Genomic DNA, 25,989 nt, shown 5'->3' with positions numbered 1-25,989 from the left:
AAAAGAGCAACAGAAATTAGGCCTGAACTCGAGTCTGAGTCCTACATGAGTAAGACTTCAGCTCCAGAAGTCTGAGTAAAGAAATAACAAAAGTACTCCCACCTGGTGGTCCTTAAGGCCACGATCTGAGGCCGTGGCGGGACAGGTGCTCTCTTGTTCAGACATATAAGTCAGCCTGCTGATGCTGGCCTGTGGACAGGTCAGCTGGGATGACTCCCTCTCACAGGGGTGCTTCTGCAGATGAGCTGCTGAACTGAAAGACTCCAGGGCACACCTGGAAGAGAGAACACCTGTGCCTGGACTTGTCCATCCCTTCACTTTACATCGTCTACACTGGCAGAAAGCCCTTCCTGCTTGCCTACAACCCTGTCAACCTGCAGTTTCATTAATAAATTCCATATACAGTCACATAACAATGTTAACTGTTCATTCAACAAAAATTGACTGAATACCTGATATAAAGCAATGAGCAGAGCACTTGCCAATTCCTGCCCTCAAAGAGCAAAGATGAAAACAAAGAGATGGGAAGAGCCACACCACAGGCAGGAATAGGAGCGGTGCAACTCTCGACTGAGCTATCAAGCATGCATAGCAAAATCCCCTTGACTCAGGTGTTATACATCTAGAGATTAATCCTAAGAAAAAAATTAGTGCTAATTATAAAGATTCGCTAAAAGAATACATCATATATCACTATCAATAATAAAGTAGGCAATCTTAAACATCATGTAGGAGAAAGGAGGCTATTGAAATTATGGCACAGACACACAATAAAACACTATGCAGCTGTTTTAAATCATGCTGTTGACTACTAACCATTGACTCAGAAAGATGTTCAGAATATATTAAGTAAAAAAAAAAAAGTTATAAAGCAATAAATAATAAGCTCCCGCATCTATGTAATACATGTGCCATATTCTGTCAGTCAGTCCCCAGCACAGGGCCAGGCCAGCCTGACAGAGCAGAGGGCCAAGCTGCCCCTCAAGGCAGAGTGCAAAGTCACACTGGGTGGGAAACACCGTCACAGCTGCCTCTGGAAACAGCTGCTGCACCCCCTGAATACTCTGCCATTTAGTTTCAAGTCAGCCCTTAATCTGACTGAATTTTACCCATCATTTTTGTGCACAAAGTTCAGAATACTCAGGTGGCCAATAGACACAGAGAGAAAATCCTATTTTGAATTCTGGATTTTTAAAAGGACCAAATCAAGACAGCCCTGACACAATACTAGTTAGTGAATCTCTAAGCAATGGAGACAAAATATTAACCAAATTGCTTCAGGCCCTCTTTAGTCACTGAATAACATGCACCTGCATGGGTTCTGTATGCACATGCGCACATACACATGCACACACATACTCACACAGACACCATAGGGCAGCAGGAAAAGAGTTCTGGGTACTGGGGTACATGCTGAGTCTAGCTCCTTTGGCCGAAATGAACAAATGCATTTAGGTTGTATTACTTCAAGCAATGAGAAGTGAACTGTAAGAACACACAGAAACAAAAGAAGATAAATTTCAGTCCAGATGTCAGACTCCAAAGGAAGCCAAAAACTGCCAAGGTGCCAGCCACATAGAACCTCAAGGCAGTTCTGGAATTAGAAGCTCTAAATCAGCACTACGGACCTGCTGGAAGCTGGCTGGACACTGGAAGACCAACCAGCAGGAAAAATGGTGAGCAGCAAACTCAGCAGATAAAGGGCTCTCACCAGAAGGATGTGGCCACTCAACAAATCAACATTCTGACCAACATTTCACTATGAATATTAACAAACTTAATGAATATGGGACTTCTCTGGTGGCGCAGTCGTTAAAACTCCACACTCCCAATGCAGGGGGCTCAGGTTCGATCCCTGGTCAGGGAACTACATCCCACATGCTGCAACTAAGAGTTCGCATGCCACAACTAAGGAGCCCGCCTGCTGCAACTAAGACCCAGCAGAATCAAATAAATAAATAAATATTTTAAAAAATTAAATAAAAAACTTAATGAACTGGAAAAACCTGAAAAAAAGAATAAAAATATGAAACTCATTTTACCACAATAAAAAAGTACAAGAAGAATTTCAATAAAAAGAAATGAATACAAAATGAATGTCCACATTGGAAGCCATGAAAGCATAGCTGATGCTACAGAAAGTCACCAAGGATAAACACTTGAACAGCTCGGCTACCCCGCAACACAGGGAGAACACATAAAGACACAAAGATGAGGGACTTCCCTGGTGGTCCAGGGGTAAAGAACCTGCTTTCCAATTCAGGGGATGCAGGTTCGATCCCTGGTTGAGGAAACAAGATTTCACATGCCTCAGGGCAACTAAGCCTGCGCGCCACAACTATTGAGCCTATGTGCCTCAACCAGACAGCCCGTGTGCTGCATGCTACAGAGCCCGTGCGAGCCCGCATGAGACAACTAGAGAGAGAAAACCTGCCCGCCACAACTAGAGAGAAGCCCGTACACCACAACGAAGAGCCTGCATGGCACAACGAAAGATCCCGCGTGCTGCAACGAAGACCCAACTCAGCCAGAAAATAAAAAATAAAAATAAAAAAATTTAAACAAACAGACCAAAAAAAAAAAAAGCACAAAGATGAGGAAAAAGAAAACAGGCATGGATGCCCAGAGAGGGAGTACCAGCTGCTGGGTGCAGGAGGAGGAGGGGGTCACAGGCAACAGGAAACAAAGTCTCCTCAGTGGAAGAGAGAACTGTGCACAGGAAAATCAGCCACAAGACGCCAGCATGTTCATTTAAGCTGATGAGAAAAAAAAGATTAGTGAAAGCAGGAAGATAAAATGGAGATGGATGCTTGGCCTCAGTAGGAACGCCTATCATGCAGCAGGAGAAGGGACAGGAGAACGAACCTCAGAACCTGCTGGTGTCCAGCTTCTTTCCCCCTAAGCCTGCAGTCTGGCCATGGCTGAGAGGTGGGGGTGTGGGTGCAGGTGGCTGACCCGTGGGGAGAAGGAAGCCCACCAACAGTCACTTTAGAAAGGTCAACGTGATGCTCTCATTCAAAATATCTGACCAAGTTCATGAGAAAGTTCAGTATCCCCCTAAGATATGTTTCCTATACTTTCACTGTTGTGGCCTCTCCCGTTGCGAAGCACAGGCTCCGGACGCGCAGGCTCAGCGGCCATGGCTCACGGGCCTAGCCGCTCCGCGGCATGTGGGATCTTCCCGGACCAGGGCACGAACCCGTGTCCCCTGCATCGGCAGGCGGATTCTCAACCACTGCGCCACCAGGGAAGCCCATGTTTCCTATACTTAATGAATAAGTGTATTTTCTGAGGAGCAAAAGAAAAAACAGGTGGGTCCGAAACTGAGACCATCCAGCCCAGCATTGTCTCTGATCATGCAGTAAAGGGCAGGTGAAGGAAAAAAAATCATAACAATATGTCTTTATAGATCACTTACAGTTGTTATTAAATGCCTTCATATACAATTTTTTTAAATGTTAAGATCATAGAAAACAAGATGAAATTGGAAAGTACATGGAGGTTAAGAAACAAAAAAGAAAATACTGTAAGGAATCTAGAAATCAGAAATGTGAAATGCAAACAAAATGAAAAAGTAAGAGGCAGGTCACTGTGGTGATGGAAAAGTCCTATGTCTCTGATTGTGGAGGTGGTTACACACATTCACATCTGTGATAAAATGACACGATTCTACGCACCTGCCCTGCTCAGGACAAGTTACTGCACAAGTGGTGATTCTGTGCAGCATCTGGGGGAGCTGGGGAGGGACATGGGGTCTCTCTATACTATCTTTGCAACTTCCCATGGATCTACAATTATTCTAAAATAAGTTCTTAAAGAAAGGATTACAAAGAAAATAAATGCAGATCCCACATATGCAGACTAAAGTTCCTGGGGTCAGGACCAATATCTTAATAAGTAATTAAAAAAAAACCCTCTCCTAAATAAAAGAATGCTTGACTCCACATAATGAAAGGGTGCTGTGTGACAGGGTAAGGTGGCCATGAGGTCAACATAGAGACATAGCCTAACAAGGTTACTAGACTTGAAAAATCTTATTAGACTTGAAAGCATCTTTGGCATAAAGCTTACAAAAAGATCAAGTCAATTCTGAGGCAAAAACTGTTGCCATACAGAAAGTTTATTTCATTAAATCTATGGATTTTTTCTTTTATGGCTTTATAAAAGATATTTTATATGTTTCTCTATGGAAAGATTTTAATAAGCAGAAAATTTTACCTAAGCAGTGAAATTATCACAAATGTTCAATATTTTGAAACAAATTGAAATTATATTTGATATCCAAGTTACCTATTATGTGTTTCCCAAGCTGCTCCTGGATTTTGCATATTCATCAGAAATGGTGTGGGTAAGCTAGAGCTAAGTATCCGTGAGAGCAAAAAATACAAGAAAGGAAAAAGACCTTCCAAAGACTAGCAACTATATAACTCATGTCACAAACAAAGGGCTACCCACTCTCCCTAATATGTCAAGGGCTCCGAGAAATGGAGACAAAAAAGACTAACAGTCCATGAGAAAAATGGGCAACAAACATGAATAGATACATGATACAAAAGGAAATATAAAGGAAAAGATGCTCATCATCACTCATGATTTAAAGTTATACTGAAATAGTTTTTTTTCACCTATCAAGACTGTCAACAAAAAGTTTGATAAACATTCTGTTGGTGAGGTTGTGGGAAACAAGCTCTTTCCTAAATTGTTGGTGGAAAATTAAACTAACACAACCTCTACAGAGGGGTTGTACTAATTTAAATAGGAACGTGAATGCATATACTCTTTGACCCAACAATCCCATTTCCAAGAATTTATCCTGTAATACATCTTCATGTGTGCAAAGTAATACAGATGGGGCTGGGATAAGTAACCTTGTGTAGCAAAACATAAGAAGTGTGTAAAGGACCCTCTATTGACTATAAAGAGGGGTGAAAATAAGAATATACACTCATATCTGTGTATGTGCACAAACAAAGACCAGAAGGAAACCTAAGAAACCAGCAACAGCAGCTCCTGGTGAGAGTGCTGGAGAATGAGGCAGACAAAAAGCTTAATGGAGGGAAACACACACATGTGTACATTTATACACAAATACACAGACACATCTGATGAAGCATTACATTCACACTGTTCAAAGTTCTATGGACACACACATATATCAGTATATGTGTAAATTTTTGAAACAATGTTGACTTAAGGCATTTTTGAAAAATTAAAAAGGTCTTATAACTTGAAGCTTAAGTTACCCTACAGGTTGTGCTAAAACATGTAAAATATTAGGATTCTTATCCTAACCTTTGAAAAAGCACTTATCAATCTCATTAGTATTAAGAACACAAATTAATACTGTAAGATAAAAAAAAATCCAAAATTAAAAGTTATTTAAAACGCTGATAAGGGGCTTCCCTGGTGGCGCAGTGGTTGACAATCTGCCTGCCAATGCAGGGACACGGGTTTGTGCCCTGGTCCAAGAAGATCCCACATGCCGCGGAGCGGCTGGGCCCGTGAGCCATGGCTACTGAGACTGTGCGTCCGGAGCCTGTGCTCCACAACGGGAGAGGCCACAACAGTGAGAGGCCTGCGTACCGCAAAACAAAAAACAAAAAACAAAAAAAAAACGCTGATAAGAAAACAGTAGAATGCACACCTTCAACAAACACGGATGGTAAGAGTGCAAGTCTTTAAGACTCTTTTAGAAAATAGTTTGCTAATCCACAGAGCCTGAAAATATTCTTATCCCTGACTTGGTAATTTCACTTCTGAGGAAGTCAGTTAAAACACAGGAAAAATTTTATAAGCAAAGTTGTTCATCTCAGTATCATTAAAATGGCAAACAAACAAACAAAAAAGGTAAAATATAGTTAAGTATCACCAGTATCGACCAGAAGCACCAAATAAACTGTGACAGACAGATTCATTATGCAGTCTATAACATTAATTTTCTTTTAAACGCAGGAATTATTTTAATAAGTGAAAAAAGCAGGGTAGGTATGAAAATTTGCAAAGAAAAATATCTTGAAAGAAATTCACAAAATATTTATAACGGTTACCTCTGAGAGATGAAGCTATAGATGACTAATTTTCTTTACACTTTGTTCCAATTTTCCTACACTGAGCATGTATTTTATTACTTTAAAAAAAAAAAAAAAAAAAAAAAAAGGTTAAGCACCTACCCTGATAAACTATTTCCAGAAATCTCACTAGGAGAAGAATGACTCAGTGGAGAAGTGGAAGGTCGGAAGCTATCCTGGTCGTCCTCCGAGTCATGTCCACCACACTCAGGAGAGGGATTTTTCAAATCTACCAGAAAGGTGTATTTTCCAATGAGAACAGAAAAAAAAAAAAACACTGTGTAATTTTTTGAATGTGACCAATTACTCTGACACTTACCAACACTTTTAGGTGAGATTATGGAATGGTTTTCAAAAGTCACATGCTTTTCACTGTTACTTGTCTCACTAATATACTCATTTTGCCTCTGATATTCTCTATTATTCTGTGTGTCTTCATGCTCTTCTGACAGCCAGAGGGATGCTACCCTGGGGCTCCTGACTAATGAACTATCAAGGGCTGGAATGGATATGGAGGCAGCTTTTTCACCGTCACCGGAATCTGGTGATTTATGGTCAATGGAATGTGTCTTCACATCAACCCCTGCACCCTCTCCCTCTCCCGTATTTGTAAGAACTGAATTTGAAGAGTTTATCGTTCTCAGTGATGCCTGGTCCATGCTCTCTCCATTTTCACCATAAAAACCAGCTGCTGTGTCTTCTTTAGGCTCCCTTACACTTATGCTAGTAGTACCCAGGTCCGCTGCATGGAAGTCAAGTGTAGTCCGTTCTTTGGACAAAGATAAATCCCAAATATCAGACACACCAGCTCTTGAAAAGTTGTCCATTCTACTTTCATATCCACTAATTTCTGTTTTTTTAAGGTATTTCTCCATATCAAATGCACTGGATCCATTACTTTTTTCCGGCTCATTAGGTAAGAAATGAGACACAGCCGAATAGTGCTTTTGTTTACCATCACCCTGAGAAGTCTTCTCTCGGGTTTTATTTGAAAGTGCCTTGATCATGGCAACGAGCTGGGAGGGGTCAGCGTTCACTGATGCATCTGCGATGGCTGAAGCAATGGTGCTTATCCTCAGCACAGAATCACCACCGCTAGGCATTTCGCCTGTGCGTCTCTGGGGTTTGCTGTTGATGAGGAAAGTGTCCTAGAAATGACAAAGTTCACATCAGTTCCACAGACAAGCACATATTAGTTTAAGCTTTATTTGTAAGTGCTACATAAGATCTGACAGCAGCAAGAAATTAATGGTATACCAGTTAAACCTCCTAATGAAAAAAGACAGCTGCTATCAACTTGATTTGTAGAGTACTCGGTCACTTACAAAATCAGATCATCAGTTGTTCCAAAAAAACCCTTCAGGAGTTAAAGAAATGTTAAAACTGAATCAGAAAATAATTTAAAACCAAAAAATTAAAATACTGAAATTGAGAAGCCATTGAGCCACAGTGACTGCAACTATGATTCTTGGTAATTTCATTCAACTGTTAGAATTATTTATAAGCAAGACATAAATAGAAACCAGGGGTAAAATAATGAAATGGAACCAACAGCAAAGCAATATTTTAAAAATGCAAATTAAGACTTCTGCCTCTAGTAATAGCAGACTAAGTGATGCAAACCAACTCTTGCTGAGAGCAATTAGACAGCATATCTGAAAACATCTCTTAGAAGGCGCTGGAGAGCCAAAAAAGGAACAAAAAAGCTATGGGGCCAAAATCCAAGAGAAGAGAGAATCCCAGAGAGGTGAGCCCAGTCCCAGGGATGCTCCGCCCCAGGGGAGTTGCTTCAGGAAGAGGTTACTGCTAAGGCATCAGGAAGCTTAAGAAGCCAAGAAAATTTTTTAAAACATGATAATTTTTTTAAAAGAAGCTAAGAAAAGATGCTCTATGGGAGTAAGGGTACAAAAATCAGGTTCAGAGTTTGCCAGTGATGAGGGGAAGGTGGTGACCACGGTAAACATCCATGCTTTAGGACGAGACCACAGAGGGCTACTCCCTAGGAGTAAAGATGGCCCTCAGGAGGACCGGAGGCCCAGCTCCAATCAGTTCAATCCCAATAACTGAATTAAAGCAACCTGAGACTGCTACTGTTCCTCGCTCAGAAGCAGCCAAAAACCCTGTCTGGAAGATTTCCCATGGCCTCAAATATTTCAGCAACTTTTCCTGTAAAAGGCCACTCCTCTATCAATGAATGACACACAATGTTCCAAGGTAATGTGGCCCACATCACAGAAAAACACAACTGTGGGGCATGCAGACAATGGATTATCAGAGTCTAAAACACATCTAAATCTAAAATCTAAAACATACTTAAGGAATTAAAAACAATATTGACAACAGAAGACTAGAAATTATCAAGAAAGAACTAAATGTAAATTCTATAATTAAAAAATACAATAAAAAATTAAGAATCCAATGGACAGGGGGCTTCCCTGGTGGCACAGTGGTTAAGAATCCGCCTGCCAATGCAGGGGACACGGGTTCGAGCCCTGGTACAGGAAGATCCCACATGCCGCGGAGCAACTAAGTCCATGCACCACAACTACTGAGCCTGCGCTCTAGAGCCCATGAGCCACAACTACTGAAGCCTGCGTGCCTAGAGCCCGTGCTCCGTAACAAGAGAAGCCACCACAATGAGAAGCCCATGCACGGCAACAAAGAGTAGCCCCTGCTTGCCGCAACTAGAGAAAGCCTGCGTGCAGCAATGAAGACCCAACACAGCCAAAAATAAATTTTAAAAAAAGAATCCAATGGACAGGTTTAACGACAAATTGGACACAACTGAAAAAAGAATCAGACTTGGGAGAGAAGTCTGAAAAAAATATCCAGAATGAAAGAGAAACAAAAAACACAACAGAACACAAAACATAAAAGATGCTGAGAAAGTCTAACATACTTGTTAACGAACATACACCAAATAAAATATGCTTCAGGGCTTCCCTGGTGGCACCGTGGTTGAGAATCCACCTGCCGATGCAGGGGACACGGGTTCGTGCCCCGGTCTGGGAAGATCCCACATGCCGTGGAGCGGCTGGGCCCGTGAGCCATGGCCACTGAGCCTGCACGTCCGGAGCCTGTGCTCCACAACAGGAGAGGCCACAACAGTGAGAGGACCACGTACCACACACACACACACACACACACACACACACACACACACACACACACACACACACACACACACACACACACACAAAGCTTCAAAAATAAAGGTGAAATAAAGATATTTTCAGAATGACAAAAGCGGAGGATTCATTACCAGTAGCCTCTTACAAAACGAAATTGTAAGGGTATTCTTCAAGCAAAAGAAAACTAATCTTAAAAGGAAGGTCAGAGATACATATTGGTTGTATGTAATAATAGTAATCACCATCAACATCATCATAATGTCTTATGGTGTTTAAATAGAGAATTGAAATATAAAACAAAGGGTGCTTATAAGACTAGAGTGAAGTAAACTGAATGTTTTATGGTCCTTGTAATGTTAAGGAAGAGGTAAAGAAAACCAAAACAACCCTATTTTTATTAAACATTAGTAAATGAAGGAGACAGGTTATAATTTCTTGGGTAGCCAAAATAATAGGAAAACATATAATTACCAAATTAATAGAGGAAGAAAATTGGAATAATATAAAATACTTCAGCAATCCAAAAGAATACAAAAAAGAAAAATAGCAAAGTCTAGGTCAAATAAAGAGAGCAGATTTAAATCCCCATATATTGGTAGCTCCAGTAAATATAAGTGGAAAGAAGGATTATGAGAAATTGAAAAATAAAATTCAATGCTATGTTTTAATAAGAGAAACAGCTAAAATATTCAATACAAGGCTATAGAAAGGTTAACAGTAAAATAACAGAAACAGATATAACATGCAAACACTAACTAATTATGTTAATATCAGACGAGACTTAAGGTATAAAGCACCACTACAGACAAACGCAGTCTTGCACAATGATAAAAGGTTTGATTCACCAGGAGAGAACAATTCTAATACGCTTGTACCTTGAAAAATAACGGCCTCAAAAATTTTAAAGCAAATACTGGAAGACTATAATAAACAACAGACAAATCCACAATCAGTACGAGATTTTAACACCTAAGTAACTGAAAGAACAAGCACAACAATTTAAAAATACAGTTTAATCATCATGATTTAATAAATTTCACCTAAATGACATACAATTACATGACAGGCATTCCTCTCATGTGCAGAGAAAACATTTTCAAAAACTGAACAAATGCTGAGCCATATTTCATGTCTCAACAAATTTCAAATGACTAAAACCAAAAATTCTGACTACAGTACAACTGCCTAGAATCAATATTTTAAAATGTGGAAAATCCCCAAATGTTTGGAAACTAAGCAATACACTTCCAAAAACTGATGGGCCAGAGAAATTAGAAAATACAATGAACAGAATAACGAAAATATGACATCAAAACATATGAGCTGAAAAAAGAAAGTAGGGGATGCCACGAAATCCCTGCTTTCAAGGACATTTAGGAGTTCCCTGGTGGTCTACTGGTTAGGATTTGGAGCTTTCACTGCCGTGACCTGGGTTCAATCCTTGGTCAGGGAACATCCCGCAAACCATGTGGCGTGGCCAAAAAAAATGGAAATTTATTCCATTAGATGCTATTATGTAAGAAAAGCAAAAAAGCAGAAAAATTAAGCTAAGCATTCATTTCAAAATATTAGAATAACAGCAAATTAAATCCATAGAGAGTAGAAGGAAGGAAATAAAGATTTAAAAACTATGAAACAGAAAAAATATTGAACAAAACCTATGAAATAGAAAACAGAATAAAATTGATAAATTAATAAAGTTTGAGAAATACCTGGTTTAAGACTGACCAAGATAAAGAGAGAGAGAGAGAGAGAGGCCAAATAGCCAATATCAGAAATAACAGGGACTTCCCCGGTGGCACAGTGGTTAAGAATCCATCTGCCAAAGCAGGGGACACTGGTTAGAGTCCTGGTCTGGGAAGATCCCACAAGCTGCGGAGCAACTAAGCCCATGCGCCACAACTACTGAGGCTGCACTCTAGAGCCCACGCTCTAGAGCCCACGAGCCACAACCACTGAGCCCATGTGTCACAACTACTGAAGCCCACATGCTTAGAGCCCGTGATCTGCAACAAGAGGAGCCACCACAAGAAGAAGCCCACGCACTGCAACCAAGAGTAGTCCCTGCTCAACGCAACCAGAGAAAGCCAGCATGCAGCAACGAAGACCCAACACAGCCAAAAATAATTAATTAAAAAGAAATTAGTATGTCTTACAAAAACCTTCCAGAAAATAAGAAAAATGAGACAAGCAAAACCTTGGTACCAAAACCAAACAAGGACATTATAAGAAAGAGCATCAACCCACTTGTGAACACATATGCAAAATTCTAAATAAATTATTATCAAACTGAATCCAGGGCTTCCCTGGTGGCGCAGTGGTTGAGAATCCGCCTGCCGATGCAGGGGATACGGGTTCATGCCCCGGTACGGGAAGATCCCACATGCCGCGGAGCGGCTGGGCCCGTGAGCCATGGCCGCTGAGCCTGCGCGTCCGGAGCCTGTGCCCCGCAACGGGAGAGGTCACAACAGTGAGAGGCCCGCGTAACACACACACACACAAAAAAAAAAAAAAAAAAAAAAAACTGAATCCAACCATCCATAAAAATAATGTAGCATGACCCAAGTGGAGAAGAGCAGCTTTAATATTCAAAATCATGTAATGTAACTCACCACATCACCAAAAGAAGAGAAAACTCATGTTCACCTAGACAGATGCAAAACAGCACTGCACAAAATTCAACCTCCTTACAAATTAAAACTAGCAAACAAATATTAGAAGGGAATTTAAAAAATCTGATGATAAATAAAAACCTAGAGCATCCATCAAATTTAAAGACAAAATACTATTGAAAAGTTTTCCCTCTGAGTCAGGGAAACCCAACATAACCACTCCTATTCACTGTTCTAAGATGTAGTCAAGAAAGGCCAGACAAAGAAATGAAGGTATAAAAATTAGAAAGGAACAAAACTGTTGTTATTCTCAGATAATATAAGTGCATATACAGAAAAATCCAGAGAATCCATAAATAAAAATGAATTTAGCACACTTGCTGGATATAAGGTGAGTATATTAAAAAACATGTATTTTTGTTTAGCCACAACAAAGGGAAAATTAAGTTCAGAAAGATAATATTAAAATACCACTTCAAACAATTCAGAAAGAAATCTAACAAATGATGTGTTAAAATCCCTGCACAAAAAAGCCCCATAAAATACAGAGAGAAATTAGAACCTAAATGGAGGGATGTGTAATCTTCGTAGATTAGAAGATTCAATATTATAAAGATGTCAATTTCACCGTTCTATAGATTAAACACAATCCCAACTTAAAGCTCAGCAGGGTTGCTAGTTGGTTGTGAAAGGTGACAATCTGAGTTTAAAATATATATGGGAATGTAAAGGAACAAGAAGAGCCAAGATACTTTTAAAGAAAAATAAGAGGGGAAGACTTATTCTACTAGATATCAAGACCTACTATAAAACTACACTATTTTAACAGTGTCATATTGACATAAGACAGATCCCAAATATCCATCAACAGTAGGGTGAATATATCAACGACAGAATATTCATAATAGATTACAATACAGCAATGAAAATTAGCTATTATACTTATCACAGTTGCATCTTGCAAACGTAAGTGGAAAAAAAACAAAGAAAAATATATGTTACTGGGACTTCCCTGGTGGCACACTGATTAAGAATCTGCCTGCCAATGCAGGGGACACAGGTTCGATCCGTGGTCTGGGAAGATCCCACATGCCATGGAGCAACTAAGCCTGTGCGCCACAACTACTGAGCCTGCACTCTAGAGCCCACAAGCCACAACTACTGAAGCCCACGCGCCTAAAACCTGTGCTCCACAACAAGAGAAGCCACTGCAATGCAATGAGAAGCCCACGCACCGCAACAAAGAGTAGCCCTTGCTCACCGCAACGAAGAGTAGTCCCCGCTTGCTGCAACTACAGAAAAGCCCGCACGCGGCAACAAAGACCCAACACAGCCAAAAATAAACAAATAAAATAAATAAATTTATATTAAAAAATATATATATACATATGCGACTACATGATTTCTTGTATATAAAGTTCACAAATGGGTGAAACTGATAGTGTCATAGGTCAGACAGAAGCAAGTAGTGTTCAGGTGGAACAAAAAAATGGCTCCTGGTCTGTGGGCAACACTCTCTTTCCCGACCTGGGGTGTACATGGGTGTATAAGCTGTGATAACTCACTGACTATAAGTTTGTTTTATAAACTCTTTGTACATTTATTGTAACTGATAATATTTAAAGGATACTTGTAATAAACTTGAGTAAGATAAATGTTATGCATTTTTTTTTTTTTTTTTTTGCGGTACGCGGGCCTCTCACTGTTGTGGCCTCTCCTGTTGCAGAGCACAGGCTCTGTACACGCAGGCTCAGTGGCCATGGCTCACGGGAGCAGCCGCTCCGCGGCATGTGGGATCTTCCCGGACTGGGGCACGAACCCATGTCCCCTGCATTGGCAGGCGGACTCTCAACCACTGCGCCACCAGGGAAGCCCTGTTATGCATTTTTTACACGTGACTTTATCTTGATCTTGTGAGAATTATGACAGCGAGGTCTTAGCTTTCCTTCATGAAAGGCTTAAAATACCTCTGTTTTCCCTTTATTAGCAGTTAATGTCACATCATTTTCATCCACTTGTGAAATACTCTCCAGCTCTTCGGCCTGAAGTGTAACTGATCCTTCACTTAGCTGTGCCTTTAAATCTCCTGTAGAAAATATGTAATATTCAACTTATATCTATACACTATCTCACAGAAACAATCCATGGGATAAGGACCACTAAATATCCCAACCCCCCCCACCCCTCACTGGAATATAGGCTCTTTAAGGACTAAAGCACATTTTATACAATTTCATGATACAATGCACGAGGCATTATACTAGCAAAAAGTAGCCGCTTGATAATTGTTATGTTAACCAAGAAAGTCTGATTTTAAATATTCATCACAGATATTTATCATATTTATACTATCACAGTCCAAATCTGAAAACTTGTCTTTCAAAGTCCACCTAAATAATAAATATAATAGCTATAATTAAATAACTCAGTAGTTTAATAGCCAAAGCTAACCCAACCACTTGAACAGATTACATTTCATTTACTTTTGTTTTTACAAAAGGTTTTAGGTGAATTTTGGCTGACTTGTTTCTATTTTAGATTAAAAAGGCAATGTGAAGTTATATAAAAATCAAATCTGTAACTAGTACTCAAAAAATTCAAAGCGGTATATACATTACTTTCTTCTGCATAAAGAACATGATCACACAACCACTAACTTACAGGTTAAAAAAAAAAAACTTCATTTAATCCATTACCTGAAAATAGACCATAGTTAAGATGAGCCATTTCTCTTTCCAAATTACTTCTTGATACATCTGATTTTCTTATTAGAGCAACAGGTTCTCTCTTCTCTGGTGATCTAATAAAATAACCAAATGATGGCTACAAAATAAACATGCCAATTATTTCCTTAATTTTCAACTGCTTTGAGAAATTCTAGACTATTTTATCCTAATAGTGGTAACCTAGCTAAAATGATTTCAACAAAATGATTCTGATTTTTCCATTTAAACGTAAGTTGGGACTTCCCTGGTGGTCCAGTGGTTAAGAATCCACCTTCCAATGCAGGGGACACGGGTCGATCCCTGGTCAAGGAACTAAGATCTCACATGCCATGGGGCAACTAAGACCCCGCACCACAACTACTGAGCCCACATGCTACAACTAGAGAGAAGCCCGTGCGCCGCAATCAAGACCTGACACAGCCAAAAAAACAAACAAACAAAAAACAACAACAAAAAACACCCATAAATTACTAGGAATGAACTTTACAAGTCCAGACAGGACCTTTTATTTCCTTACTGCTAGCTTTTAATCATCAGAATGAATACTGTCAAATAATTTGCCCTTACTAAGAAATCCAAACTAAAACAACCCAGAAATGACACTTTGTTCCTCCAGTAATTGTTACTGAGCACCTGCTATGTGTCAGGCACTGGTAATAATCATCAGTGACATGTCAGTGAGAAAAAAGTTATAAAACTTCCTGCCTTCCTGGAACTTACAGTACTTACAAGGGTATTTTATTTTACACAATAAATATGTCCTTGAAAATCTGTATTAAGATGAGATACATTCCTACTGCCCTAGATGAGGGTTCAGAAGGTCACATTCAAGGATCTTGCTCAAGGGCAGGGAATTCCCACCTGGCTTCCTTCCAGAGCTCTCACGATAGACCTGAAAAGCAAATTCGCTAATGCACTCAATTTTCGATCAATCTTCACTCAAGGATTTCCTCCCTTGATCCAGCAACTTGAACCAAGTAACATTTCATAACTAATACAAAATGACAGATCCATCTTTCCACTGTGTGGTGTTTTGTCCAGCTGTTCAGAAAGGAATTCAGTTACGCTTCAACTTCTCTTATAATGTCAAAACCAATCCATCCAGGCAGAAAAATCTGCCTAAGTATTTACTCTCATTCTTTAATTCACTGCATAGACAGGACCCACAGTTCAGTTTCAAATTTCCCTGTAAGTCAACTTCTAACACCCTGTTTAAAATTATACTCTTAGTGAAATCGTATTTTAAATACACACTCCCTCCGACAGCACTGTCCCTACATGGAATTCACCAGCAGGTCCTTCGACTCTACTTCCAGAGGAAATCCTGAACCCTAGAACTTTTCTGTTTCCGTACTGCCATCCTAGTCCCCGGCCTTCACGGCATCTCCTCCACGTGCTAAGCCTCTGCCTGCTTCTCCTCCTCTGAGGCTCATGAACCTCCTCCACCCGGCTCCTGTCACACCTGGAGATGGGCCGGGCACCCTGCCTCCAAGCACATCTCCCCAGTTCCCTTGAAATGAACTCGAGCCCTGCAAGGGCCCCGCATGACCTGGCCCTTGTCTACTTGTGCCATCAGACCACCGACCCGAAGCCCACTCACACGAGCTGTGGGCCTGCTCTCTGCTCCTCCGATATGCTCTCCAGCTCCTGCCTCCAAGACTTTTCTGGGAACACGCTGCCTCCTCCCCACCATTTTGGCACCACCCCGGTGCCCCTCCTCAGACACCACTCTGACCTCCACAGGCGACACAGCTTCTCCTCACTCCTTCATACAATCTACTGCTATCACTTGCATTTAAACTTTTTACATGTACATCTTAGAAAACCAAAACACTCCTATATTTCAAAACATGTTTTTAGACCAGAGGTTTAAAAAATGATCTTTGAATTCTTCCCACAACCAATGATATAACATCAGCAACCAATGAAACAGAAACAGGGATGGAGTACTTGATGCACTTGAGGCCATACTAAACGCTGTACGCGCACCATCACAGCATACCTCAAAAAACCCTATAAGACAGTATTCCATTCTAGAAATTGGAAAATCAAGGCACAGAGGAGTTAAGTACATTGTTCCATGCCACAGAACCAGTTAAAAGACAGAGCTAGGACTGCAGTCAGGGTACAGCCATTATAAATCCGAAGCTTTTTACCACTATTCCACCACGGAGTCCCTATCCTGTCTCTGCTTTAAAGATACTCTGATCTAGCTACACCATCATAACCTTCAAAACATAAGGGCAAATGAATTTAAACACTTCTAGCACACATGGTACTTACTCTTTTCACATTGTAACCACCACCAAGGCAACCGAGAGCTTCAGACCTTTGAGCAAAGAACTCTCCTAAAGACAGACGTAAATAAGTGGCATCATCTTTGTCCAAATCTGATGTGCTAAGTGATCTCCTCAACAGACCATAATTGACTGAAGTTCCCCACGATGTATCCTCTAGGGCAACTGAAGTGCTCTGGGCATCTATATTTTCTTCCTAGGAAGAAAGTCATCATTTCATTTTATTTCTCCAGCAAGCCTTCTGTTTTTCTAATACATAAAAATACAAATTTCACTAAGGAAATTTAAATATTTAAAAATATTTTTTAAAATGTGGACAAATCCAAGCTTAAGCAGCTAATAAAGGTAATAAAGTCCAGAAAAAGAGAAATTTTTAAATAACTGAGTTATGATATGCATTGTTTTAACATATTGCTTAGGTCAAATACTGATTGTCATTAATACAAATCTTTAGAAAGGAGTACATCTTCAAATAAAAACGAATAGCACTACCTCATTTTAAAACATGGTAAAAAACTGTATCTTTGAAACCTATTAAGGCAATTTTAAGTGAACTAATAAACACTATTTCAGTATGCCAGCTTTTTTTCAATTAATAATTTAGAGTCTGAAGGAAAAGGCAGAAATTGTCTAAACATGAGAAAAATCAAGATATAATTCTATACTCATTATATATTCAGAAAGAAATGAACATTTTGCCTACTTTAAATACAAGAAAAATTCTAAACTTTGGTTAATGTCAATAAAATACAAACCTGCATAAACTGATGCTCTTTATTAAATTCTTCTTCATCTTGTGCAATCAAATCCAATGCATCAGCTTAAAAAAGAATAAGTTTTATAATTATATTGCACTGATGCCTAATTAAATACTAGCATATAAATACAACGTAGCTAGTTAGGAAAATGAAATATTAAAGAAATAAAACTGAAAGAAATATGTGAAAGCTTCCGCCACAGAACTGATGCATCTGTATTAGCACATTAAGAGAATGTGGTTCTGAAACTTTTGGTAATAAACACCCTACTGTGATTGATTTCATTAGGAACTAACTTGCCCTAACTTACTAGCAGGGCTTTATAATGTAAGCTTTTCATAAAAGATTCACATTAACTTCAGGCTTGCAGTTTGGCACACATGAGTTAAGGTACCTGCCCATGAATACCCATGGAATTTCATCTGGAACATCAGACAGACAAGCCACTCTGTAAATTTGTCATGAAGATGTCTGCTGGGGTGCCAACTACCTATTTGTCCCAACACCCAGGACTGTCCTAGTTTTTGAAAGGAAAAATCCCACATCCCAGGAAATTCCACAGCCTGGGCAAACAGGGACAAGTGTTCACCTAGTGTCTGCCCTCAAAGTTCCAAATGAGCAACTCAGTTCACCTTAGGGAAACCAATGGGCACGCAGCCCTGCATCTCTAGGCCAAGGTCACAAGGCTGGGGTAAGTGAGCAGAGGGCCAGGTGTAACACAACTGGGACAGAGGCAGGCTGAACAGCAAATGATCCTGTTCAAGGCATTAGAATTTAAAAGGATTTTAAACATGCTGGCTGAATCAGAAAAGTCTGCAGGCTAGACTCTGGGCTGCCCATCTGCTGCCCATTCTGCCTCTGCCTGGTGCTTCCAGACAGGGGCTGGAAGGGAACAGCAACCCAGAAGGGACAGTCCACTCATGGCCCAAACAAGAGAGATGCCCCTACTCTCATCAGTCCATCAGGGGCTAACCCAATCCAAACTACCCTTCTGGAAGCCCTGAGAGCCCAACACCAACATCTTGAGAGACAAAATGAGAACAGACACAGGAGGCTGTTTCCAGCCGGGAGAGCAGAGCACCAGAAGTACCTCAGGATTCTGACTTGTCAGGGTAGTGCTGGTTCCTTACTTTGCAATCCCACCACCTCCCACATAAACACGTTCTGAGCCTACAAGTCTAAGAACGAGCATCGGGAGGGCCAGGAAGCTCCGGAAGTCACATGCAAAACAGTTATCTTCTGCAGGAAAAATTTTTCTATGTAGATTCTCTGTGGGGTCCATGATTCAAAGTAAGTTAAAAACCACTGCTCTAAAGTGTGAAAAGTATCAACCAACCAAATCTAAAAGCCAGGAGAGGGTAAATAGGAAATCATATCATAAGAAGGTAACCCAGAAAAACTTAATTTACTTCAATGAGTTAAAATATTGTATTTTTAAAATTATAAGTAAACAGCTCCAAATGCTATTTTATTATACTCCTGAGTACTTCTTCTCTGGACTTTAAGACTCTTCAATTAAAGAAAAGTCTACAGTGACATTGTTACCATGTATGCTCATCAGAAATCACTCACAGATTATGAATAAGCAGAACTTCATTTCTTACAAGAATCTCTGCCCAATTTTTTGCCAAATCTGCAACCACAGTCCTCTCCAGTGCCACCTGAACGCTTTTGTTGTTAAATTCTGAAGCAGCAATACCACTCCCCATCCCCTGCTCCATGTTTAAATCCTAGACCACAAGCAGAAGTAGCAGCTCACATGTGCTGAGCTGTCAGACAGGGGGAGGCAGAAATGGGGAAGTGGGAATGGGGAAGTTTTAAGTTTTCATTTAAAACTACTTTGAGGACTTCCCTAGAGGTCCAGTGGTTAGGACTCCGTGCTTCCACTGCAGGGGGCATGGGTTCAATCCCTGGTCAGGGAATTAAGAATGCACAAGCTGCACGGCACAGCCAAAAAAATTAAAATTATTCATTTACAAATAAATAAAACTGCCTTGTTATTATAAAATTATGCCCTTGGTCTAAGCTTCCTCTTCTGAGTATCTCCTCTTACATTTTCAACATTTCTTTCCCCTTCGTATAAAGTCTCCTATTCCATTCATGCTCCCCCAGCCCAATTCCCCTTGACTAGTTCATCCTTTCTTTCTTTCCATCAAACTTTTCCATAGTTTTCAATAATCATTTTCTCCCCACCAGTGCTAGTCATCCTTTCCTACCCAGCTTCTGTTCATTCCCTAACCACACAGATGGTTTCATGAAATTCCTCCACTATTTTATCATATTTCTCCTTTAATAGTAACATGCCCACATAGTTCTAAATGCAAAAGGTATAGGTACATTCTGCTTCAATAAAGAGTTCTTAGAAGTTAACCAAAAGACATAACAGAATACAACACTGCAAGTCTCCCTCATCACTGGCCCCACTTCCCACACCTCCAGAAGCAACCAACATATGCAGCACCCCGTGAAACCCCTCACTAGTTGAACCTACGGACCTTTGAGTTCTACAAGTAGCTAGGGAGCCCTGTAATTAGTTTCTTTTTAAAAAATCTTTCCACTGTATGTACTTACAAATATGTATGTCTTTCCTTCTTCCACCTCTTTATGCAAATGCTGGAATAAGATTTTAATTATTTTGGTGATCTTTCCCTTACCAGTACCTAAAGAGCTCCGTTTTCTTTTATTACGGCCACAGGGTATCCCCTCGTATGGACGTACCTTATCTAACCAGTCCTTGTTTTGTACATCCACGTTGCTTCCAACCTTCTGTGATGATGAACAATGTGCACACACATCCTATACATCTGTGCAGGTGTAGCTGAAGAATAGTTCCCACAGGAACTGACTTTTCATTTCCTTTTCTATAAGCTGTTTACACCCTTTGCCCAGTTCTACACTGAGTAGTTGGTCTTTTTCTTATTGTTTATTAGCACAACTTACATACTTGGGAAATGGGCCCTCACTCTGTAATATGAATTGCAAATTTTTTTCTCAGCTTCATCACTAAGTTTTAAAAACTTTTTACCAAAGTATAATATACATTAAAAAGTGTATGTTGGGGCTTCCCTGGTGGCACAGTGGTTCAGAATCTGCCTGCTAATGCAGGGGACACGGGTTTGAGCCCTAGTCTGGGAGGATCCCACATGCCGCGGAGCAACTGGGCCCGTGAGCCACAATTACTGAGCCTGCGCGTCTGGAGCCTGTGCTCCACAACAAGAGAGGCCGCGACAGTGAGAGGCCTGCGCACCGCAATGAAGAGTGGCCCCCGCTTGCCACAACTAGAGAAAGCCCTACGAAGACCCAACACAGCCATAAATAAATAAAAAGAATGGAATTTTTTTAAAAAGGCTATGTAAGTGTGCAACTCAATGAATTCTCACAATCTGAACACATCTGTGTCACCAGATCAACATCCCAGATCAAGAAAGAAAACATGCCAGCACCCAAAAGGCTTGACAGGAGCTTGCCTCCTGTCACGTCATGCCAACCCGAGGGTAGCCACTATCCTTGCCTCTTACTCCACAGAGCTGGCTACATATACGGCATGTATTGCTAGTCAGCCTTACCTCATTCAACATTATTTGTGAAATGCATCACGTTGCCGCAAGTAGCTACACATCCTTCATTCCCATTGCTACACAGCATTCCAAAGTAGAAATAAACACAATCCATTCCAAGGTCAATGGGAATTTGGGAGTTTCTAGTTTGGGACTAACACACATAGTGCTGCTACAAACATTTTAGGGTATGTCTTTTGGTGAATATATACACCCTGAACACTGGGTATATACTTGGGTGTAGAATTATTGGGTCATACACTATGAAGTTCGTAAAGTTCACCTTCATAAGATACTGCCAAACAAGTTCCAAATAGTTTTATCAATTCACACTCTCACCAGCAACACATGAAAATTCCACAACTGATGACTTTGCAAGTGACAGGGTCCCTAACTAGTGTCCAGCCTGTGCCCACTGTCCTTTGTAAATCAAGATATCACTGATAACTATAACTTAACCTCCAATTTCTGACTCATATTTCCAACTACTGACTATCCCCACCTCAAACCATCCAAAATTCTACAATGTCTTCTGATTTTTCCCATCTCAGTTAATGTTATTGCCATTTTCTCAAAATAACTTAGACCCCAAACCCCCATCTTTTCTTACCTCTCTACTATCCGCTGAAATCCAGTTACCAAATCCTAGTGATTTTATTTCCATGCCCCTCATGAGCTATTTTCTTTTCATTCTCACTGTGACACCTCGATTTCTACAACACCCTAAGGAACCTACCATTTAACCAACCATCGAGGCCAGAGGGAGACTCACAAAGCAAGCTGGACAAGCATCTTCAGAGGCTCCCAAGTGCCCACCAGGCATGGCTCAGCTCAGTACGGAGTCCAACCCCACCCGATCCCTGGCCCAGTCTTACCACTCTGGCTTCATCTCGCCATGTCGCGTTGCTCTCCCCTTCCCATGTCTTGCCGTTAAGTGCCAGCCACACTGGGTTATTTACCATCCTCAAGACATGCCCATGCTTCCTCATCTCATCCTTTCTTTGGGTTTTCTATCCACTTGGAATTTCTCATGCCCAAAGTATTTACCTGTTGAAACTCTACCTCAAAAGTCACCTCCTATATGAAATCCTCTGCTACCCACTCACACACAAGTTATTCCTCCTCTGAACTCCAAACGATGCTGTTGTTCTGTATTCTCATCGTATCCCTCTTAGCTGACAGACAGTTTCCTAAGGGCTGGAAACATGCCTTACCTATTGATCTCTGTACTTCCACATCAATGGACATTAGGAGCAGCTTAGTACAAGCGGCTGTTAGAGTAACTTCTTCCTCTGGCACCTTCTGAGCCTATTAACAATACGACTGGGCTTGACAGGCTCCTCATTGTCTTTCCTCATTCCAGGTTTAGAGCGCTCAGGCCCTAGAGGCGTCAGCGGCACAGCAAATGTCCACAGGCCAAGGCTCACAATGCCGTGCAGCGTTTTCCTTTCACGGTCAGAGATTCTGCTAATTAACAAATCTGAGGTTCCTAATGCTCTCATCCTCTAAGATTTCATTTATCTTTGACACTTTTCTCCCATTTCTTCATTACTAAGCTTTTACTCTAAAATGGATTGGCTTTTGCAACTGCTCATCAGAATAGTTCTTTTGTTCAAGACAATTTATAAAGTGAGAAAGTAAAGCCTAAGGTGCTACTAACTACAACACACATGCTCTAAAGTGACTCGCTGTCCTTGCTTAGGGAAAGGCTCGGCTCAGTCCACAGTGATTAGCAATGACTGACTCAAGCCTCTGTTCCTAGAGAAACAAGTGAAGTGCTAAGTACATATCCAGAAGGGATTTGATGTGGCCGACCAAAATGTACAGGGTAATCTCAGAACACCGTCAGAAAATGAAAATGGTTCAGAGCAGGGGCTATCAATACACTTACAGCCAGATCTGAAGTCTTCATTCATCTCATCACTTAGAGACACATTTACATCTTGTTCTTTATCAAAAGCTGTGTAATAGGCAAGATCAGTGACCCATCTGCCCTCCTCGTTCTGATAGACCACACTCTGTGATAGATCCATTTCTAGAAAATAAAATTCCAGAGACATCCAATGACACATGCAACAAATAAAATGATACAATATTCTTACTTGGAAATATATCCTATCCAAAATGTGTATAAGCATTTTACATATTTCTTACTTTTATTTAAAAAAAAAAAAAAAAAAGGCCCACTTACGGTCCTTGCTCTTTCCAACGGACTCATAACATTCACACGTTTGCCTTTCACTAGTGGGTGACCACAGAGCATCAGCGGAATTAAATTCATTGTCACTAACAGACTTCAAAGATGCTACATCCACATTTTTTTGAATGGACACTTGAGGCATCTCAGTGTCTAAAAATCTATCCACAGGCAAAACTGTTTCTGAGTCTGACGCCAAATGCTTATTTTGATGAGGAGATCCTGCATCCAGCTTTAAAGGGTCTATCAAGCCAAAATCACCTTTACTGGCATTTGTGTCGTGAAAGTAAACAGGGTTAAATTTCACATTAGCAGCCCTGAGAGTCTTCACCAGAACTTCTTCTCTTCCGCTTCCCTTTAAAAATTAAATAACAGACCAGAAATAAGTTTTGTTTTTCATACTCTTTCCAAAAAAAACAAAAAAGTTATACAGTTGACACAAAATATTTATTCTAGAAAGGAACAGACTACACAATATTCTTCCAGACTATATGTGAACCAATCGTAAGGAACTTACCAAAACCAAAATTCAAAATGTGGTCACGGCAAACACACACCAACAGATTCAGATACCAAAAGTGGGGCCAATATGCTCACTATGGCACAGGATGTTAGAAATGTCAGTTTAACTTCTGTAATTATCACTGAAAGTCTCTAAAAGGATGGGAAGCCCGTAAGTGTGACCAGACTCATAAAATTAATATTATTAACGAACCCTATAAAAACAAATATTAATAACTTTAAGTTATTTTATTCATTCATTCATTCATTCATTTTTGGCTGCGCAGGCTCTTCATTGCAGCGCATAGGTTTCTCTAGTTGCGGCACGTGGGCTTAGCTGTAGTATGTGGGATCTTAGTTCCCTGCCCGGGGATCGTACCCAGGGCCCCTGCATTGGGAGCATGAAGTCGTAACCACTGGACCACCAGGTAAGTCCCTTAATAACTTTTAATAGGAGTAAAACAGCGAACACTACAAACGACCCTGAGGAGTTCAAGAAGTGCCTCAAACACAGCAGATTAAGCCAGTGCCTCAAAACCACGCTCTCCAACATACTTTCCCAAAGGGAACTGCTCACTCTTTCCTAAAATAACAACTGCTGAAAGGGACTCGCATGCCCACAACCCTCTTCTCAGACACTCAGACACCACTATCTCAAGTGCCAGTGAAGCCTTAAAACAGTAGTCTTTTCTGCTATAAGATGTATAACAACAAAAACAGCCTCACAGGCAAGGCTTTTCAAAGTTAGGATACTAAAAGGAGGTAGTTCTACATAAAAGACAAGACACAGACTTTGAAATAAGATCATACATTTAAATTCCAGTGTCACCATTGATTAACTGCGTGATTTTGCAACAACGTTATACAAAAAATGAACAATCTCTACCTTATCTCAGGATAAACTCCAGATGACTTAAAGATTTAGATGTAAAAGTACTAGGAGGAAATACAGATGGATAGTTTTATATTCTTCAGTGAATAATATCTTTGTAGTATAAAACTTCTGTGGGTTAAATTGAATCTCCCCAAAAAGATGTGTCCAAGTCTTACCCCCAGGTGATACCTGCAAATTGTGACCTTATTCAGAAACAGGGTCTTTGCAGATGCAATTAAGTTAAAGATCTTGAGATCATCCTGGATTTGGGGCAGGCCTTAAACCCCAAGAGGAAGACCACAGAGAGAGACGCTGTGACGCTGCCCTGAACTAAGGAACACCAGAGCCCCAGAGGCTGCAAGAGGCAGGAAGGAGCCTCTGGTGGAAGCTTAGCCCTTTCAACACCTTGTTTTCAGACTCTGGCCTCAAGAACTGTGAGAAAATAAATTTCTGTTGTTTTAAGCTAGCAAAATTCTGGTATTTGTTCTGGCAGGCCTAGGAAACTAACAAAAACACTAAAGCCTGAAATACATGAGGACCAGCAAAGGGAGACCCTGTGAAGACGCAGGGAGAAGCTGCTGTCTCCCGGCTGAGGAGAGAAGCCTCAGGACGAACCAGCCCTGCCCACACCTAGATCCGGACTCCCAGCCTCCAGAACTGTGAGGAGATACATGTCTGCTGTCCGAGCCAAAAAACAAAATTAAAAAAATAAAGTGCATAAAGATCAAAATATCTCCTTAACACAGAAAGCTTATAAAAACAAGAGTTAAAATATGAATATCCTAATAGAAAAAAAGACAAAGGAGACAAAGAACTGACATTTAAATTAGACAACTATTCTTCACATCGGATACTAACAAAGACTAAAAAGAACCAGAACGTAGGAAACCAGCTCTCTCCTCTGCAAAGTGCCTGAAAACACTGAATAAAGAATGCAGTCAGACAATCCATGTGCTCTGCGGGCCAACGGGGCGAAGCTACCACCTATGGGACTGTGACTGACCATGGCCATGCAACCCTCCCAGGTGGAGGCAGAGGAAACCTGGAGTGAAGCCACTGGTCGGCGACCAATTCCAGGTAAGGGTTTCCTACAGAGCAGAGCAGCCCCCTTGCTGCTATTAAAATCACAAGGGTTTGTCCAAAAAAGGAGGGGCAGAGTCAGGGGAATACAGCTTCTCTGATAGTTTAGAAACCTAAACACAAAATAGGTCTCTGTTGGGACTTCCCTGGTGGTCCAGTAGCTAAGACTCCGTGCTCCCGATGCAGGG

The 25,989-nt window shown here is 40.6% G+C and overlaps 1 protein-coding gene across 6 annotated transcripts in view; it reads right to left on the bottom strand.

The window, feature by feature from the left end:
* CEP192 (centrosomal protein 192) overlaps positions 1–25,989 on the bottom strand; it is a 94,847-nt gene that overhangs the window by 47,788 nt on the left and 21,070 nt on the right. For 5 of the 6 annotated variants that reach the window (XM_067015684.1, XM_067015685.1, XM_059039850.2 and 2 more), the window contains exons 9-17: positions 23,341–23,701; positions 23,041–23,184; positions 17,590–17,654; positions 16,821–17,030; positions 14,508–14,634; positions 13,779–13,897; positions 6,388–7,216; positions 6,171–6,297; positions 103–274 (exon numbers count right to left, since the gene is read on the bottom strand). In XM_067015684.1, coding sequence (XP_066871785.1) covers positions 103–274; positions 6,171–6,297; positions 6,388–7,216; positions 13,779–13,897; positions 14,508–14,634; positions 16,821–17,030; positions 17,590–17,654; positions 23,041–23,184; positions 23,341–23,701 — 2,154 coding nt within the window. Of the gene's footprint in view, positions 1–102; positions 275–6,170; positions 6,298–6,387; positions 7,217–13,778; positions 13,898–14,507; positions 14,635–16,820; positions 17,031–17,589; positions 17,655–23,040; positions 23,185–23,340; positions 23,702–25,989 lie in introns of those variants that run through there. The other variant, XM_067015688.1, reaches the window with a different exon arrangement.

The sequence above is a fragment of the Kogia breviceps genome, chromosome 15 (genome assembly GCF_026419965.1).
Source record: "Kogia breviceps isolate mKogBre1 chromosome 15, mKogBre1 haplotype 1, whole genome shotgun sequence".
Taxonomy (NCBI): domain Eukaryota; kingdom Metazoa; phylum Chordata; class Mammalia; order Artiodactyla; family Physeteridae; genus Kogia; species Kogia breviceps.
The sequence above is the reverse complement of the archived record's forward strand: the minus strand, read 5'-3'. Positions and strand labels throughout refer to the sequence as shown.